Source organism: Mchenga conophoros, linkage group LG5 (genome assembly GCF_057382185.1).
Source record: "Mchenga conophoros isolate Kocher_MC1m ecotype Shallow Benthic linkage group LG5, M_conophoros_male_GT1.1, whole genome shotgun sequence".
Taxonomy (NCBI): Eukaryota; Metazoa; Chordata; class Actinopteri; order Cichliformes; family Cichlidae; genus Mchenga; species Mchenga conophoros.
The window spans coordinates 15,664,182-15,683,033 of NC_140530.1; the positions used below are offsets into that span (position 1 = coordinate 15,664,182).

At 41.0% G+C, this 18,852-nt stretch overlaps 1 protein-coding gene across 6 annotated transcripts; it reads left to right on the forward strand.

Moving 5' to 3' along the window:
- Positions 1-85: 85 nt before the first annotated feature.
- hipk1b (homeodomain interacting protein kinase 1b) lies at positions 86-18,745 on the forward strand. 6 transcript variants are annotated; one of them, XM_085273566.1, is made up of 19 exons: positions 86-204; positions 1,169-1,256; positions 7,712-8,445; positions 8,609-8,800; positions 8,883-9,064; positions 9,191-9,314; positions 9,676-9,795; positions 9,952-10,038; positions 10,151-10,335; positions 10,416-10,566; positions 10,641-10,827; positions 11,039-11,157; positions 12,385-12,519; positions 13,594-13,754; positions 14,140-14,205; positions 14,579-14,746; positions 14,974-15,188; positions 15,282-15,394; positions 16,800-18,745. In XM_085273566.1, the coding sequence occupies exons 3-19, from the start codon at positions 7,714-7,716 to the stop codon at positions 17,274-17,276; spliced, it is 3,414 nt and encodes a 1,137-aa protein (XP_085129692.1). In that variant the 5' UTR covers positions 86-204; positions 1,169-1,256; positions 7,712-7,713; the 3' UTR covers positions 17,277-18,745. The 6 variants fall into 6 exon arrangements, with proteins under 6 accessions (XP_085129692.1, XP_085129694.1, XP_085129690.1 ...); XM_085273568.1 differs by lacking the exons at positions 86-204; positions 1,169-1,256 and adding an exon at positions 2,805-3,130 and having other exon boundaries at positions 16,800-17,129; positions 17,565-18,745; XM_085273564.1 differs by lacking the exons at positions 86-204; positions 1,169-1,256 and adding an exon at positions 2,805-3,130.
- Positions 18,746-18,852: the final 107 nt, after the last annotated feature.

Consider the following 18,852-nt stretch of genomic DNA (forward strand, 5'->3'; position numbering starts at 1 on the left):
TTATTGCTACTCAACAGTAACTGGGGGCGGAGCTTAGCAAATGTGTCAGAGGCCTTTAGAGTGCTTTATGTTCAAATGAATGTTGTCATAGCATTAACTGAAGAAAACATTTTGCAGAGTGCTGGCAGATTTTACACACACTTGCAGTGGATTACAGTTGAAAAAAGGAGAAGACAGAAAAGGAAGAAGAGATTATTTTCTAAGGTAAGAACCACTGGGCAAGTGACAGTTGCTAAAGTGGAAATTTAAAGGTGACATGCAGTGTCCACATTAATGTTTAACTTTTCTAAACACAGTATGGACCTGTACATGTGTTGCTCTTCTAAGGTACCTTCTTGCTGCATAGTGTGAAATGCTTTTAAGAGTACAACTGTGCATGCAATTTTTGCATTATGGTTACAAAAGAGAAGTTGAATCATGTATATACCACTTCAGTAAGTTTTTGCATTGCAATGGTGTATTATCTTATTGGATTATTGATCATTTTTACTGAAGTAAATAAATTCTCCTTTGACTGCTCAAGGACATGAAAGACTGTTTCAGATGGGCATCCCTCTTTATTTGTTTTGTCAGACTAGGCTTAGGAGAATGAGGCATTTGTACATGGGTACTCACATTTTGTAATTCCTTTAGTGTGATATAACAAAGCAAGTACTTTCTTACAGCCCATTCTTACACCAACCATGTTTGAAAATCTTCCAGGCTAACTACTAAAATCTAACAAAGAGGAATGAAAATGTTTGAATTTAGGATCTGGTATCTTTTGCTGTTTAGCTAGGGAAACTATGCGTGCGTGTGTGTGTGTGTGTGTGTGTGTGTGTGTGTGTGTGTGTGTGTGTGTGTGTGTGTGTGTGTGTGTGTGTGTGTGTGTGTGTGTGTGTGTGTTAATTTTATTTCATGCTATGGTCGTCCATCAGTAAAAAAAAACAGACTGGCTGCTTAATGCTTCTTTTTCCTGGAAAAAAAAAAGAGATTTGTGGCTTTCCAGACGCTCCTGGAAAATTTGTTATGTTACAAAAAGATGACATTTTAAAATATACAAGCCAGGTTGATTATTGCTACTCAACAGTAACCAGGGTGGAGCATAGCAAATGTATCAGAGGCCTTTAGAATGCTTTTCGTTCAAATGAATGTTGTCATAACATTAATAGAAGAAAACATTTTGCAGGGTGCTGACAGATTTTACACACACTTGCAGTGGATTACAGCAGGAAAAAAAGAGAAGACAGAAAAGGAAGAAGAGATTAATTTCTAAGGTAAGCATCACTGGGCAAGTGACAGTTGCTAAAGTGGACATTTTAAGGGTATATGTCCATGTTAAGTTTAACTTTTCTAAACACAGTGTGGACCTCTACATGTGTTGCTCTTCTAAGTTACTTGTTTGCTGAAAAGTGTGAAAGTGTGAAATGCTATTAACATGTAAAAAACAACAACAACAATCATTTATTATTGAAGTTGCATCCAGTAAATCTAATATCACTCATCAATCCTCTCACTTACTGCTTTATTCTGATAGTTAGTTGGACACAGTATTTCATTTCCCCCCATTTGGACTTTATTTTGTTGTCTGAACTTTTTCCAAGCGTTTCAATAAACAGCTCACCTGTTTTCTTTGTCACATCTACAGACTGTGACATTTGAGTACATTTCAGAGCCTGTTAAGAAGTTTAATTAGGACTTGGACTTCTTCCGGGTTCTGATTTTGAGTGTCCAGCCTCAGCGACACATGTCAATACATAAAACACTGGTTAGACCTCATAGTCAAAGCCAATACAGACATTGGAAGAACTGATGCAGTGCAGGCACCAAAAACAAAATCACCTGGACAACATTTTGGAGAATGATGTACTTGAACCTTACCCAATACACAGTGTTGGGGAGTAACTGAATATATGTACCAGAATTATGTAATTAAAATACAAAATATGAGTATCTCTATTGCATTACAGTTACCACATAAACATAGGTGATAATTAGAATATAGTTACTTTGCTGAAATAAATGAATTACACAGTGGTCTTTTCCTGTTTCATATGTTAGGCTATCTCCTCTTTAATTTTGGTAATTCCACACACTGCCGCAAACTCAAACAAAACATGCTTGCTGTTGTGTTCTCCATGCCTATCTCATTATCTCATTCCTTTTTATTTTGTAACATGAATGGTCATGGCCAAAGTCATCATCAGTAGGAAAAGCTGTAAAACTTCTGAAAGTAAAGTTATAAGTTAATGTTTATTCCTACCTTCACATTTTCCAAACCTGTCCTGTGGTCTGGGTTGGAGGGTTTGCCAGGGGAATTTTGGCCCAAAGCCCTATGTTTGACACCCCTGCTGTACTCTAGCTGGTTTAGGCCCTGTCATGTGCCCATAACACTCTTTGCCCTGTTACTACCACTGCTATTATTGTTGTTGTTATCGTTATTATCGTCATCATCATTTTTACTAACACCAAAACGGATCAAACTTTAATTTTCGTTTAACAAAGTTTAGCACAACAGCTGGAAAATTACTGGTATATTCTGGTTACGTCACGGCAATGTCTTTTTTTTTTTTTTTTTACCGTAACATGTCTTTTTTCCCCCTCTTGTTTCACTTGCTGTGTAACATGATTCCAAATATGGCTGATTATATTTTTGACAATAGAGAGATCATAACAGCGTTGGGTACTTTGTTGTCTGTACATGTTTTTTATTTATTCATATTGTTTAACAAATATATATATCTCATTAATGATAAAATATGAAGAATTCCTGCTAATTACGGTAATGCGCGGAAATGACGTCGGATTCGTAGCTGTATAAGGACGTGGTTAGTTCCGGTGAAAAGTGGTTTTCGCTGCTTTAAGGCAGTCGATTTTAGAGAAGGATAAATCATGTTATAACTAACTGCTGTATAAATTTTAAGATTAGATGAATTCATTTATTGATACCATGAGAACTTTTCCCCTCTGGGGGTTCTGCGCTGTAAGGCCTTCTCTCGCTGTCGGGCTCACCATTGACTGAAGACACAATGCAGGCCTAGCTAGCATTTAAGGTTAACTAGCGGAAGCTAATCGGATTGGCAGCAGACTGCAGTGGGATTTAAACCTCGGACGAAGCCTGTGTTTCCAAGCTGTCCTAACATCAAATCCGGTATGTTCCAAGTCACTCTACATTCACCATCTGTTCTGGGCACCTTGAGAATGATTTGACCCCGCTTGCTTGGATGAGATGTTTTTTAAGCACCATATTGTAAAAAAAGTGGCTGCGTTAGCATGTTAGCATTAGCGAGTTAAGTATCGTTGCCTTGTTGATTTGATCTTAAGTCTCTTACTTTAGCAGGAAAAACAACTACCAGAAATATGAAGGATTTTAGTTTTTTTAGTAGCGATATGGAGATGTGTCATCAGTGGCTTGAACACAGCAGTTGTCTATAAACTTCAGTCGTGAATGGTAAACTGTAGCTAAAGAATTTGGTTGAGCCGATCCGTCGAAGATCTCCACCCTCCACCCTTAGCAGGGCAGTTCGAGGGGTTTTTGTTGTAACAAAGGGTCGACTGAAAAACGAGTGAGGGGTCAGTCAGATTTTTTAGGAGGTAAATGCAGCATTGAAAACTAGCTTCAGAACACGGGGACGAGTCGTGCAGGTTATTAATCGAGATTGCAGTAGAAGTGGGTCTGTGTAAGAGCCTGACAATAGGTTTGTGTTAAATACGGGTTTTCGTTTGCAAGACCAGTAGCTTAATTTAACCGACAAACACTTCTGATATCAAAGAGCAGATCACTACTGCCGGGCGGTGTGTTTATCATGTTCTCCGTGTTGTCTCTGCCTGTTAACGCCGTTATGAAACTTTTCCGTAAGCACGTCCGTCCTTTAATGTTGTCACTATGCTTGCTTGCTGTTTCGTTTCTTTTGTCGGTTTACCTAAACCAGCTTACTGACTTGCACAGAAACACACACACAGCTCGCAGTTATTTACAGTGAAATTCACTCTCAAGTTCCAGGTAGCGTTGCCTACAGTTAGATGAGCAACACGCATGACTATATAAACTTAAATTAACACAAGCGTGTTCACTTTTTCCCTCTCCACTAAGAAGTAGATCGTGGACATTGTTTAAAAGCAGATCTGAAGCTATTTTATCGGATAATTTAGGCTTAAATCTTTAAAATAATATTTATTTTATAGAAGAAACATTATTTTTTTATGGAAAGTTTTTAATTGAACAGAATAACTTAAATCAGAATACCTTATTAATCCCTGAGGAAATTATGTGGTTACCGTTGCTCCAAGAAAATAAGAACAGTAACAGACTGAAATAAATTATATAAGATACAACTTACAAATAAAAGATACAAGAAATTAAAAAGTAATTTATTTTATTATGTGGAATGGCTCTAATGTATACAAATAGGTCAGTTATAAAAATTGGGCTACTCAGAATATACATTTGGCCATTGCTACTGCTTTTACAGGTCCATTCATACATTTAAAAAATGGAAATAACAGATTTTTAAAAAAAAAATCTTTGGCTTATTCCCTTAAAAGTAAATGAAAATCAGAATTTGCTAAATTTAACTAAAGGTTTCACCACTAGGGCGCAGTGTTTTACCAGAAAGTTTTAATGTACCGTAGTTGTCCCCATATTAATAACAGTATTTGCCATAAGTGGTGCAGTAGATTTGTTATAGGGCTTTTTCTCTCTCCTTTTTTAAAATCACTGGTTTGTTGTTGTTTTTTCACTTAAGATTTTTATTTTTATTTCTGGTGAGTAACAGCAGATCCCCCAATTTTAATTACTTTATCAGACAAGTTCCCACCCCCTGCTTCAACATGACTTTTACCAGGTGCATTTTACCACTCTGTTAGTGGGGTTTTTTGTGCATCATATTTTAGTTATTGGGAAGTCTTCCATCAGCTCATTGTGGTGACAGTTCTACTGGCAGAAGCGAGGCCTGTAATCTTGGAGGAGCTACTGAGGAAACAATGGGTGTTTCAGAGCGGTCGTTGTTCTAGCGATCGCTTGTCATAACTGATTAAGATAGTGATTGGAGCTTGATGTGCTTCGTGGAGCATTGCAGCAACGAAGTGACACACTCATACTTCCTGGACCACTGTCGGATGGTATCAGACTTCAGGATGTTTCGAGTCGATGGTGACATTAACCTGAGCTGCAGGAAGAAATATAGAGAGATGGAAAAGTTGTATGATTACGGACCCTTTACTCCAGGATAGTATTTCTGTGGCCTGAATATTGAACTGGCAGCTGCAAAATCCATCTATATTACTTGCTGAAGGAATTCATCATTGCTGTTGCTGTCTGAATCCAGTTTCGGTCAACATACTTTCCGGATTCTTCAATCAGCTGGAACAGGTCACGTAAATGGCTGTGGTTATTGAATGGATCCTAACTACCCTCTTCACCTCTTACTGGACATGCAGCTGAGCACTTCTGGCTCCCTTCCCAGAATGACAGATACAAAAAAACCACCTCATACAGTAATAGCTGCTTTCATTTTAGTGTTTGTTTGTTTTTTTGTTTGTTAGCTTGCTTTGTTTTTGTTGTTTTCTTTGCAAAACATCAAATATAAGTTGTTTTTCATATGTTCTGGATGCTGTAACACAAATTTTCCCAACTGTTCAGAATTTTTTTTTACTTTTATATCCGATATAATTTTCTTTTTTAAACTTTATTTTATTATTTTTAAACTGTCACGTGATCATGCCAGTGACATAATTGAAGGACTGCTGTGTAGATATTCCAGTCACAAAAACATCAAAAGTTTAGTCTGACCACATTGAGAATAGTACAAAGTACAGCACATGTATATTTTATTTTAGTAACTTCTGTAAGTGTATTAGATATAATGCTAAATTTTATTGTGCATCTGTAAAATCTTTTGCATAGCGTTCTCAGGTTGTTTGCACGTGCATCCTCGGAGTCTTGTAGCTGGGGCCTTTGTCTGGCATTTGTTTTCCCACTGTTCAGTCATGTGGTTTTTTTGGGCTACTGCCAACTGTATTTGCACAGAAGTAGCAAGAGCTGCTGCCTACACTTGCATGGGTATTTTCTTTATGCCACACATTTGGCATTATAGCAAATTAATAACAAACATTATTAAGATTGCATTACACTTAACATATCCATGAATCCACTAGCATTCCAGTAAATGTCATCATCAGGCAGGAAGCGTGAGGGTCTGCGCAGTTGTCGCAACCCTGTGTCCAAAGTATATGGTACAACCGGTCTGTAAGCTACTCTTATTTGTGCTGTCCGTCACCCAACCAAGAAGAAGAACAAAGTTGTGGCGTACAGAAGGTTAAAGTGGGAGAGTTAAAAACCAAAAGTTTTCATTGCTGCCACCACCTGTACCACTCAGATGTTTACTATTTTTGTTTTTTCTTTCTAAATTCCCTTTCTTTACAAGGGGAATGACTCTTTCTGGGTGCTTAAGGAACTGATTGCTGTATTGTTAGCTCCAATACGCATCCTTTCACATTTGCCTCTTGAGCTACATTTCCTCTTCTTTCCACACTGGGCTCTTGCAGTCTGGACTCCATATTGACTCACTACACCACCATGTGATTCAAACTGGCATTACAGAAGACTTATTGTTCAGTTCACTTGGAATCTCAAAAACCCATTAGACACCCCCCGCCCTTTGTTTTTGTTTGATGATTTACCACTTTCCAAAAGAATATGATTTTAATCATGGGTGCCCCTCATGCCTCAATAGGTATGCATGGATTTGGAAATGCAGCTACCCCTTGCGCAAGATCCTGCCTAGTTGTAAAGCTAAATAAGTGTTTCATGCAGTTTTCATTCATCAGGCATACTTCCTGAAATTGCTTAATATGCAGGCATATAGATATGGGTTGAATTTGATCAAACTGTGAGGTGTCGACTTATATTTAATATGCAGCCTGATGCACTGCACTATCTCACTGCACCTAATAAACTTGCAACAAAACAGAACTGTGCAAAATTCTTGAGGCATCTCTCATTTCTTCGTGGGTTTTGGTGTTTTGTTTTTCTTTGTTTTTTGTTAAGCAATAGTTCTACAGGCTTGCTGAATGTCTTTCAGAGTTCTCCCTTGAAAATTGGCTTTTTCCAGTCATAAAAGGATGATGGGACATTGTCATAATGCTGCTAGACAGCATAGACACAAGTTTGTGAATGTGATGACTCGAGAACATGGCGGTGTAGGATTTTAAATTAATGCCATAGGTGAGTTTACTGAAAATCTCAGACGAGTTTGAATCTTGGTGACATTGACTTCAAGGTTAAGGTCAGAGGTAAATCTTTTCCTGACTTGTGAATGTGGTAACTCAAGAAGTCGTATTGACGGACCAAAACAAAGGGTAGTGAACATCCAGAGAACAACTTTGAATGTCCTTCAAGATGCCTGGAGAACTATCCCTGAAGGCTACTTAAAATGGCAAGAAGCTTGGCTAAGAGTTCAGGCTGTGCTGAGGAATAAATGTGGTCCTTCCAAATACTGACTTCTTTTTGTTTTATATGCTTTATTTCTATTTATGTTTGTACATGCTTCATTAAATTACTGCATCTATTTCCATTTTGGTACCAAAATATAAAGAAATGAGGTTTGGCTGGAGAAATTTACACAGTACAATAATGTATCACAGTTATTGTAAGACACACAACTGTATTTGTTTGGGTTGTTTTGTTTTGTTTGGTAGGCCATGTGGCTAACACTCTTCAATTTCTTTACAGCTATGAGTTCCCAGCAGCTGCAGGTGTTCTCCCCTCCGTCAATCTCCTCCAGTGCCTTTTGCCGCGTCAAGAAGCTCAAGGTGGAAAGCAACGTTTGGGACGTGTCCACCACTGAGGCTTACGGATCCATAGCGGGCCAGTCCGCATACACATTCACCCCAGCCATGGCTGTGCCACCATTTGCGCCATCTCTGGTCTTCCCCCCTACAGCGCCCGGCTCCAGGGGTCAAGTGGTGGTGCGAGCAGCTGATAGCACCGGCAGTCTTCCTCGTGGATCCAGTCGACGCGTCACTGAGCAGGCTACATCCTCCTCTTATGCTCACGAGACGTCCTCTGAAACTAGGGGGCACAGGCATGGGCAGAAGAGAAAGATGGAGGCAGCCAGCGACTGTAGCGGAAGCGGATGTGGAAGCGTCCAGATATTAGAAGAGCTCTCAGCTCCTGCGGCAACTTACTCCACGCGTACAGGCGGCGGTGGAGGCGGGGGCACAGGCCAGTCCATACCTCACTCTGCTCCAACCACCAAGAGCAGCAGCTCCAATGGTGAAGGGGATTATCAGCTTGTGCAGCATGAGATCCTCTGCTCCGTGTCCAGCGGGTATGAAGTGCTGGAGTTCCTGGGGAGGGGCACATTTGGACAAGTGGCTAAGTGCTGGAAGAGGGGAACCAATGAGATTGTAGCAATCAAAATTCTGAAAAACCACCCTTCATATGCTCGGCAGGGCCAAATTGAGGTAAGTAAACAGGATTTTGTTCGATGTACCAGTTTCTTCTAAAAGTTTACGTTACATACACAAATTGCTGTTCACTACACTTGCATTCCCTCCATAGGGGTGTACTAGCGTTTGTCTTTCTCATCATATTTGGTTGTTTTTTTTTTTTTTCCTTTCCTAATAGGTGGGCATTCTGAACCGGCTAAGTGCAGAGAACGCAGATGAGTACAACTTTGTGCGTTCGTACGAATGCTTCCAACACAAGGGTCACACCTGCTTGGTTTTTGAGATGCTTGAACAGAACTTGTACGACTTTCTCAAGCAGAGCAAGTTCAGCCCACTTCCCCTACGGCACATCCGCCCCATTTTGCAGCAGGTTGGCAAACTGTGAATGCAGAAAAAAAGTTGATTCCTCTTTTTTTTCACCCAGACTAACTCTCATGTGTTCATGTCTTTAGGTGGCTACAGCACTAATGAAACTGAAGAGCCTGGGTTTAATTCATGCAGACTTGAAGCCTGAAAACATCATGTTGGTGGACCCCATTAGACAGCCCTACAGGGTGAAGGTCATCGACTTTGGCTCTGCAAGTCATGTATCCAAAGCAGTGTGCTCAACCTACTTACAGTCCCGTTACTACAGGCAAGTGGAGCGTTTAAGTGCCTTTTAGTTTGCAGTGTTATGCGTAAGAGTTGTGTTAATGTGATTCAGTTGTGTAGCCCAGTTCTGTCCCCACATTAATGTATAAATCTCATCTTTCTTGTTTAGAGCTCCAGAGATCATTTTGGGGCTGCCCTTCTGTGAGGCCATTGACATGTGGTCTCTAGGGTGTGTGATTGCGGAGCTGTTTCTGGGTTGGCCTTTGTACCCTGGAGCCTCTGAGTATGACCAGGTCAGTCATGTTCATGGTCCCAAGGACTTACAAGTTAGCAAAAACAGTGCTCAAAGAAAGACTAGGAAAGTCTTCCTTTCGAATAAAGGTCACATTTTTCTTCAAGTAAGCATGACTACATGAATGTGCCACCACCCTGCTTTGTAAGAGAATGGTATTTAGTTTTTCTCACATCAGATTGAGTGTTTTTGGCAAATTATAATTGACCTATTAACCAAGAGAGGGTTCTAAAATGCCATGCCGCTCTAAATCCAGGTATACGTATTTAATAAGTCAGTTATAGTACTCTTAACTACACACTACTTGAAACATCGCAGTTCTGCAGTGATTGCTTTATCTCTATATTTTCTTCTGTGTCCAGATCCGTTACATTTCCCAGACTCAAGGCCTACCTGCTGAGTATCTTCTGAGTGCCGGCACAAAGACTAGCCGCTTCTTCAATCGAGGCCCTGACTCTAGCTACCCGCTCTGGAGGCTTAAGGTTAATATTACGAGTATCTTCTTGAATAAGCTGTAAAGAGACTTGATGCTCGTTTTGATTTGGTTCCTTTATTTTGGTTGTCCCCATTCAACCGATTTAATGTTTGTAAATGGTAGTGTTATGAAACATAAATGGATATTGTGCTTCTTTTTTTAGACCCCGTCAGAACATGAAATGGAGATGGGCATCAAATCTAAGGAGGCTAGAAAGTACATCTTTAACTGTCTGGATGACATGATGCAGGTATATCCAAATAAGTGCATAACCCAGGAAATGGCTTTAAATATGGCATGTAGTGATTGCCTGACCAGGTTTTTCCTTTTTTGTCCTTCCCTTCTTGTCATTAACCTACCAGGTCAACCTTTCCTCTCACTTGGAGGGAACTGACATGTTGGCTGAGAAAGCTGACAGGAGAGAGTTTATAGACCTCCTGAAGCGAATGCTTCGTCTGGATGCTGACAAAAGGATCACACCTACAAAAACTCTGGGTCACCCCTTTGTCACGATGAGCCACCTCATGGACTATCCCCATAGCTCCCAGTAAGTGTGTGTAGCAGGATGAAGAGTTATTGGTCTATTTAAATGCATTTGCTGATGCAATGGTATTAATTCCTCCTCAGTGTGAAGTCGTGCTTCCAGAATATGGAGATCTGCAAGCGCCGGAGCTCCTATGAAAGCAGCAAATCCCTCTACTCGACCAATGCAGTCCCCAGTGCTGCAGCGGGCAACCTCACCGTGACCTTCAGTAGCCAACTAAACCAGCATAACCAGGTATGATGCTAAATTTTTACTCTTCTGTCAACCTGTAGTCTTTGCTGGTATTAATGGGCTTTGTTGTTTAACAGGTGCCTTCTGCAGCGGGTGCGGTGCCTTTGCTGAACTACCAGCCAGCTTTGTACCAGCAGGCGACCATCAACATTCCCGGGCTGACTCAGCAGAGTGTCCCGATCCCAACGCGTCCTGCTGGGCTGTGTAGCCAGACGGAACCCTTCCAGCAGACACTCATCGTCTGTCCACCCTCCACTATCCAAGGTAAGTCATAAAGTTGATTACAAACATTCACTTTGATTTCAGTATTAAAGGTATGAATCCTCTGTGCTGGTTTGTGTCAGGCTTTCTGTACCAACAAAGTCTTGTTTTTGGTTTTTTTACCATCTACTACAATATTTGTAGATGTTGTAGTAGATGGTAGATCCTTTTAATCCTTTAATAATTGAGATGTTTGTCATCGTTTGTTTTCTAGGGCTGCAGTCATCCAGTAAGAGTTCCAGTTTCCCGGTGAGGGTGGAGAACTCTGTACCGATAGTACCTCAGAACCAGTCTACTCAGTCCTTGCAGATACAGCCAAGTATGCTGACACAGGTAAGAGTTTGGAAGGTCCAGCGTTTGAAGGAATTCTTGAGTTTTGTGTTGTTGTTTTTTTTAATTTATGAATTTTCTATCAAGAGACACAGCATCTTGTTTTTTTTTTTTTTTTTTAACCTTTTCTGTTCCCTAGTTATTTTTGGGTGAGTTTGATTGTGGATTTACAGTGGGTGATGTTATGACTGTTTAAAAAAAAAAAAGCGTTGTGTGTGACTGTTTGCAACCTTTACCTGAGAACTTTTCCGCTTTTAGACGTGCCACACACTTGGCAAGAGAGTGGGAGTGCACACACGGGCAGGCAGAAAGAAGTGCCGCGGCTTTGACTGATTTGCTCACTTTTCACCGTTTTATTTGTAATTCTATGCTTCTGTGCCGTGAATGGATTCAGTCTTTATTGTGACCATTCGAGTGACAGCTGTGCATTCTGAATGGGTCCAACACTGAACATAGATGGAGGTTATATTCACATTTCCTGGAAGAAGAGATGAGGTTAAGTTGTAACTGGGGTCTGGTGTATTTGGGTTTTCTTTATTATCTGATGTAACTTAAACGTACATAAATACACCTTTTTTTTCTTTCTTTTTTTCTGAATAATCTGTCATTCAATAATTTCAGCTCAGGGGTTACTGTAAAAAATCTGGAAACATCCCGCTGTTACTTGCACCAGTTTGTGGAGCACTGATGCCTTGTTTTGCTCCTTTGTGGATATACTGAGTGCATCTAAAAATTCTCCCTGCTTTTGTTGGTCTTACTGCCAGGAGGAAGGCAGATCGGGTTCTTCTAAGGAATTTAGGGCATAAGATGTTAGCTACTTAAATGCAATTGTTGAAATAAGTCGAGGGCCTGGGCTTTACTGTATTCTGTTTGTTTTTCTTTTTCTGTTGACTGTGTGTCTCCACTTGAATTTGCTTTAAGAGCTGACTGGATCACCACTTTTGGCCAGGCCTCTTATTCCCAGTCTTTTTATGTGGGAGAAAGGCCACATGTGTAGTGAGACTCATCTGGCTCCAAAAGCTGGTTAATTGCTGTTTGCTAAATTGAGGAATAATTGCTGCACTCTGCAGAGACCAGGTCTCCAGATGGCCAGCGGTGCCAGTGTGCATCTCTTGTGCAGCTGGGTGTATCTGCTCTGCCTGTTTTTATTTTAAAAAAGAGAAAAATCTGTATCAGTCTTGAAGGGCGCTACTTTTCGTCATGACTTAACACTGCCCCTCCCTCCTCCAGGGTTCCTGCACACCCCTGATGGTGGCCACCCTGCACCCACCCCCAGCAGGCCTAGCCCCGCAGTATTCTCTGCCCCTTGGGCTGGGCACTGGGGTGGGTCGGCCTACCCTCCTGGAACACACAGCCACAGTGCTGGTAAAGCAACGATGACATACCCGAAGAAAGACATGCACACTCCCTCTACCACTAACAATGCCATCTCTCTCCTGCCCTGCTCTCCTTTTTTTTTCTTTTCTTTTTTTTCTTTTCTTTGCAAGTGTTCCGCTCCCTCTCTGCCACGCGTTGTAAGGGGCCCATCTTTGTTTTACACATCGTATTTCAGCATCGTTCCTCTTCACATGTGGATTTGTCACCTTTCATAATTATGGTCGTTTGATGCAAATTTTTATAGGAAAATCAAACGTTTTTGTGTGTGTTCTGGCATCACATTTTATATTACTACTTTATTTTATAAACCCCCTCCACAGTGCAAAATTGACCAAATTTACACTGCGTTTTTACTCATGCTCGCCCCACACCATTCACAGTTTCATTCCCCAGTCTTTCCCCATAGGTCTGCTGAGGGCATGGAGCGCATGTGTTGCTGAGTTGGTCTGCGCTTTGCTTGCAGCTTCTCTTGTCATGTCCTTCCTTGGTTTCAGCAGAGGGGGCTGCAGCAACAAAGTCTTCTAAACTGTCCTGACAGCCTGTCTGACTCTGACACATACTTTTTTCTTTTTTGTGTTTGTTTGGTTTTTGTTTCAGCCCCAGAACATGTGGCATGCCTTTTCCCAAGACATATCATCAGCAGACTGTTTAGCAGCAGGGAACTCAACTAATCTCTTAGTGTTTCTTCTTTAACAGGCACCATGGTTCTGCCTACTTGTCTTTATACCTGATCTGACATTTTACAGTGCTTCATTGTTTGTGCTTTGCATGATTATCATCTTGTGGATTTGTTGCAGGGCAATGTTATAATTAAGGAATGGCTTGGGAAAGGTTGCTCGCTTATCTAGCTTTGCGCTCTTGCCTGTAGAAGAGATTGGCCATTGGCTTGCCTCTTTGTATTCAGTCTTTGGAATTTATATGTCCGCATGGCTCAGTTTGTCTGGCCCATTCCAACAATCAGATAATTTGTTTTCATCCATACACAATTTGTCTTCCATATTACATGTACTCAAGTGTTGGTTGTTGTGTTTTTTTTTTTCTTTTCTGTTTGTTTTTTCTCAGCAGGCCTGGCCCACTGGTACCCAACAGATCCTCATACCATCATCATGGCAGCAGGTCCCAGGCGTAGCCATCCACGGCTCTGCCCATCAGTCAAATGTCACCGAATCACCTGTGGAAACGATTCACTCAGATGCTGCCACGCAGCAGGGACACAGCTGGCGGTGGGTCAACCAACAACTGTTAAAGATGCATGTAGACTGATGGGCTTCTCAAATTTAAAGCTGAATCATTTTCAATGTTATTTCTTTCAGGTTAAATTAGAATAAAAATAATGAAATCGATTAAATATTAAATAACTTTCTATCGCTTTTCATAACTAGTATCTGAAATGCTATGTTATTGTTATTTCATACGCAAACACTTTGGCCTCCAATTAACTCATTTCAGATAAGTTAATAAGATGCTACAAATCTTTTGGGGGTTTTGTTTAGTTGAGTAGCAACACTAGAACTGGTTAATTTCATACTACATGAGAAATACTGCATTGAAAGGTGAAGTAAAATGGCAAATATGAAGGCTAAACTAGTCTGACCTTTGACCTTATAGGAGCATTACCAAGACTCAGCAGGAGAGGAAGAAGGTGAAAGCCAGACGTGGAGAGAACAGAAACAGGTTGGTACAGCTCTGCTCTTCTTCCAGTTTAATTTTAAGAGTCCTCATTGGGGTTTAAGCTACCATACCGAGGGAGAGATGGCTAAAGGGCCTGTGACGGTTGCCACACTGGTTCTTTCGCTTGCAAACAGTGACAGGACACTTTTTATACCTGCACTGAGGGCACAGCATCCACTGCTGTATTCTGCTAAACGATACGTGTTGCCACTCAGACAAAAAGCCTTCTTATGGGAGTAAAAACTAGTTGAAACTAGAAGCAAAGAAAATGGTGTTATTTTTAAATTTTTATTTAAAGTCTTCTTCGTGGTACCGCAGCTGATGGGTTGAACACACAGTCAATGGTTGGTGATGGTGGTGTTTTTCTTTCCCGTAGGGGTGTATCTACTGCATCAGTGGTCAGTAGTGGCGTGACTCCACCCAGCTCCAGCGCAGCCTTGTCACAGCCGATCGTGATCTCGGACACGCCGAGCCCAGCGGTCAGCATCATTACGATTCACAGTGACACAGACACGGAGGATGAGCATAAGTTCCACCCTGCTAGGTGAGAACAGGATGCTCTTCTGCACTGAACAGTGGTGTGGTGTTTCTTTCTCAGATCACTTTCATTCCTAAGTTGAAATTTCAGAATGTCAAGGTAAATGAGAGAAATGCAAAGCAAGGCTTCTTTGAGCTCATAGACAGCACTGGGACCCAATTCATGTAGAATGAAAGCTGTTGACGTACTCGTTTGCCTGATATGACCCGGGAAATTACTTACTTCCTCCACAGTCTTGAACTGAGCCAGCGCACCAACGTTATCAGCTGTGTGACCGTACACGACTCGGACTCCTCTACCGCCAGCCCCCTGACTCCCCTTCCACGCACTCTTAACCCAGCAAGCACTATGTCATCTCGCCAGGCCAAGTCTCTGGCAGTAGTGGCACCTTCAGTCAAAACACAGGCATCTGAGAGAGGAGCAGAGTCCCGAGGACGCTTGGAGACTGGTGAGTCACCCGTGTGCTGCTGTAGTTTTAGCAGTGTATTTAACTGAAGTGTGAAAGCATAATTAAGTATGTCTTACTGCTTTGAATTCTCAGTGAATTACATCAAGCCCAAGAGATCCTCTAACAGACAGCCGTGCAGTTCAGGGGAAAGTGTGGAGCGCCATGGACTGGTGCCAAGCCAGTCGCACCCTTTAAACCTCAGCCAGGTGAGGCTTGTTTTATCTTGTTGGTTTTACATTAAGTAATTAATGTGTGTTAATGGGACATTGTTTTGTGAGAATCCTTGTCCATAACCACGCAACTAATCAACTACAGGAGGCTGGGCCCTTATTTTGATTGTAGCAATATGAGGAGAGTAAAGGTTATAGGTAAGCTACATCAGAGTGCACCATGTCATCATGTGATTGAGTGAAAAGGTCAGGATCTGTCATAAGTTATGACATTAGCACCTTTTACCAGCAAAGGTATAAAACATTTTTTCCCAAGGATTCTTAATATCCTGTTATTAAAGGCCTACGTGTATTTACTGCCCTCTGCTGGGGGAAACGTGTATTGAAACTTTTTCGGTGAGGTTTGCATTTGTACCATATGCAGCGATTGGACAGCTGAACATCTAAAAGTATCTAATTTTAGCATTAGTTTTGCTTTATATGCACATTATGTCAAGCACCAGGAGTTTCCCCTCGTTTTTTTCCTCTTAAGGCTCCGGCTGTTATTTTTACAACACAATTAGTGCTGCAGCTGGTTTTTTTTTGTTTGTTTGTTTTTTTAGTAATTGAATTATTCCATCAATTGAGTAATCAGAATTACTTTTGTAAATAAAAATATTAAATTAATAATAAATTTTAGAAATTGTAACAATTTAAAAATAAAAATAATACAGTGTATAGATAGATTATATATATATTTTTTGTTTTGTTCATTGTATTTACATGCCAAGTTAATCTTGTTTTCAGGCTTCTTGGAAGGCTTTCTTACATTAGAAGAGAGCAAAAGGGTTGTGACAGTATTCTATCTCCTGAGGTAGATTTAATGTGTTTTTATGTGTGTTTTGTGCATGCATTAGATTTTATATTAACGTAAATCTTAAAAATAATATTAGTAAAGTCAAATGTGCACTAGGGCACCCTGTGCCCCCCTTTAGACCCACCCACTCAGACTATGTTAACAGGTCATCTGCACACACATGCGTTTATTTTAACTTCTGTAGCTGTTAAGATTTTTCACTGTGCAAAACAAAGTGCGGTAGATGGGAGCAAATCCAGAGTTTGCTTTTCTTCATGTTGGAGCAAGTTCAGTAGGTGGTTTGACAGTTGTGGCAGTTACGGTAACGCTTTTTTTATAATTGAGTTACTCGATGAATAATTGCAGCCCTTTTAATAAGCCCAAAGCTGTCTGCGGTGTAGGTAACATTCAAGCGCGCACCTTCATCTGTTATCTGGCAGTTATATAACACAAAAAAAGGGAGGGGAAAAACAAGTGGGGGTTTGTTTGTTTGTTCCTCCCCATTTGGCACAAAAAACTGACGATACCAAAGATGTAGATGCAGACTATAATCTTCTTGCATGTTGTACCCAGCGTCTGATTGAGTGTATGTATTTATTTTCAAAGGTTCACACAGTAGTTTCTTCATCTCAGGAGCGTTCGGGGCTCTCCCACAGCGACTCATCGTTACGTCGCCAGCAGACGTTCCACCAGGCCGTCTCAGCCTCTCACTACAGCTTCCCCGAGGTGGCAGCCCTGGCGTCCGGCTCGGCCGCTGCTGCCGCCCCCCCCAGCCTATATACCTACCCGGCCTCTACTGCCCTCTCCTCAGCCTCTCAGGCCACGGAGCAGCTGCTGGGCCGTGGTCACAGCACCCACGGACACTCCCCCTCCGCTTATGCAGCAACGTACACCTCATCCTCCTCCAGGAGAGACTCGGCCAGTCGCAAGGACTCGGTGAGCAGCCTGCTGCACGGCCTCCCTGCAGCCTACCAGCATCAGTTCGCCACTGGTTCTCCTTATGTTAGTGTGACGCCCCGAACCGAGGTTTACAGTGCCTACCAGCTAAGCCCTAGGCGCCTCGCGCAGTATCCATATTTGTAGGAAATCTCGCACAAAGAATTGGGGGGGGGGGTCACTTCCCCATATGATATCACAAAGGGACATTTTAAACTGTAGAGTAACTGTTGGTCACTTATTGTTTGCTGCTTTGAACTACAAGACAGCGTTTCACCTCTAGCACATTTATATGCTCTTACGGACTCTTAGTGTTATTGAAATGATCTTCTGTATTATTTATCTTTTTTTCCCTTTTAAATTGTTTATGGTCCACATTTTATCCCCATTGCATCCTGATGTATTAATATGGTGTTGTTGAAACATATTTTACAGCTGTTTTATCTCGAGGTTATCTGTGAAGAGAGATTTTCCTCCTATCACAAGCTGCAACGAAACTTGAGGAGCTTCAAGACGCTGACTTGCCAGACTGATGAAGCTGACAGTTTTTAGTTTTATTTTAGTTTTTTTTTCTCTTGTTCCTTCCTGTGAACCTTATTATAAAGTTTTCACACTAATCCACTGAGGCCCTGTGTTTTTAGTGATATAATAATGACTGTACCTTATGTTTGTTTACTCATATATGTCTTCTGTTTATTAAATTAAGTTTTAATGTCTGTGCGAGGTAGGAAGAGCGAGGTCCACGAAGATGTGGATTAAAAGAAGAGATACGGTGAAAACTGATGGATATGTGTTAATTTAAGTGCACATGTGATAGTCTGTTAATGTAGTGACAGTGTTTTTTAGCCAGGATTGATTGTCCTTATGCAATAGAATCTCTTTAAAAACAACAACAACAAAAAACCTACAATAACTGAGTGCTGAATGTATTTATGAAATTCAGAGTGGATGCCCAGTCTGAGAAATGATGTGAAAAACTGTTTTTAAATTGTAAGAGCGGGGAAATCAAATGTCCTTGAAATAAATATTTTTTAAAAAAAACCTCACATGGGCTGGGGAGAGGGGGGAAGATGAAACACACAAATTTCACCCCAAATTCCCACGCCTCTCCATAACAAAGGAGATTTTCCTTTTTTCTCCCTGTGACGCTCTGAAAATGCTTGCTAGGAAGTTGTAACAAACTTGCACACTGTGCTACACAAGGACTGACTGATTAAATGTATGCAAACTGTCTCAGTTTAGCGTTCTCATGAATTATCCCGTGTCTCAAAGAGAGATCTTTATACTGCTATGTCTCGCCCAGAGGTGCAGCTGTCCTTTACATGTACAGCTTACTTCGTCTCAGAAAGGTTTTCTATACTAAAGTTTGGAGAACAGCAGTCACTGTGTTTTTGAATTTTTAAAGGAGGTGAATCTTTGGTTTCTTTGGATTATCAGCTTTTTTTTTTTCCCCCAAAGTAATTCCTTTCCCCTTGTTTGCATCAGTTTTGTGTTGTAACGTCTGTGTTTAATCCTAACATAGTATAGTAAAGAGGCTGTTAGATCTAATTCAGGGACAAAGGTTTCAGCTAAGTAATCCAATTTCATTGTTTTCCAATAAAATAACCTCAAATTCACAGCGACTCGTTTCCTCATTCATTCCTTTTTTTTTTTTTTTCTCTCTAAGATAACTCTTTATTGTCATTGCGCAGTCATACATAGTACAATGAAATTGGAAAACTGT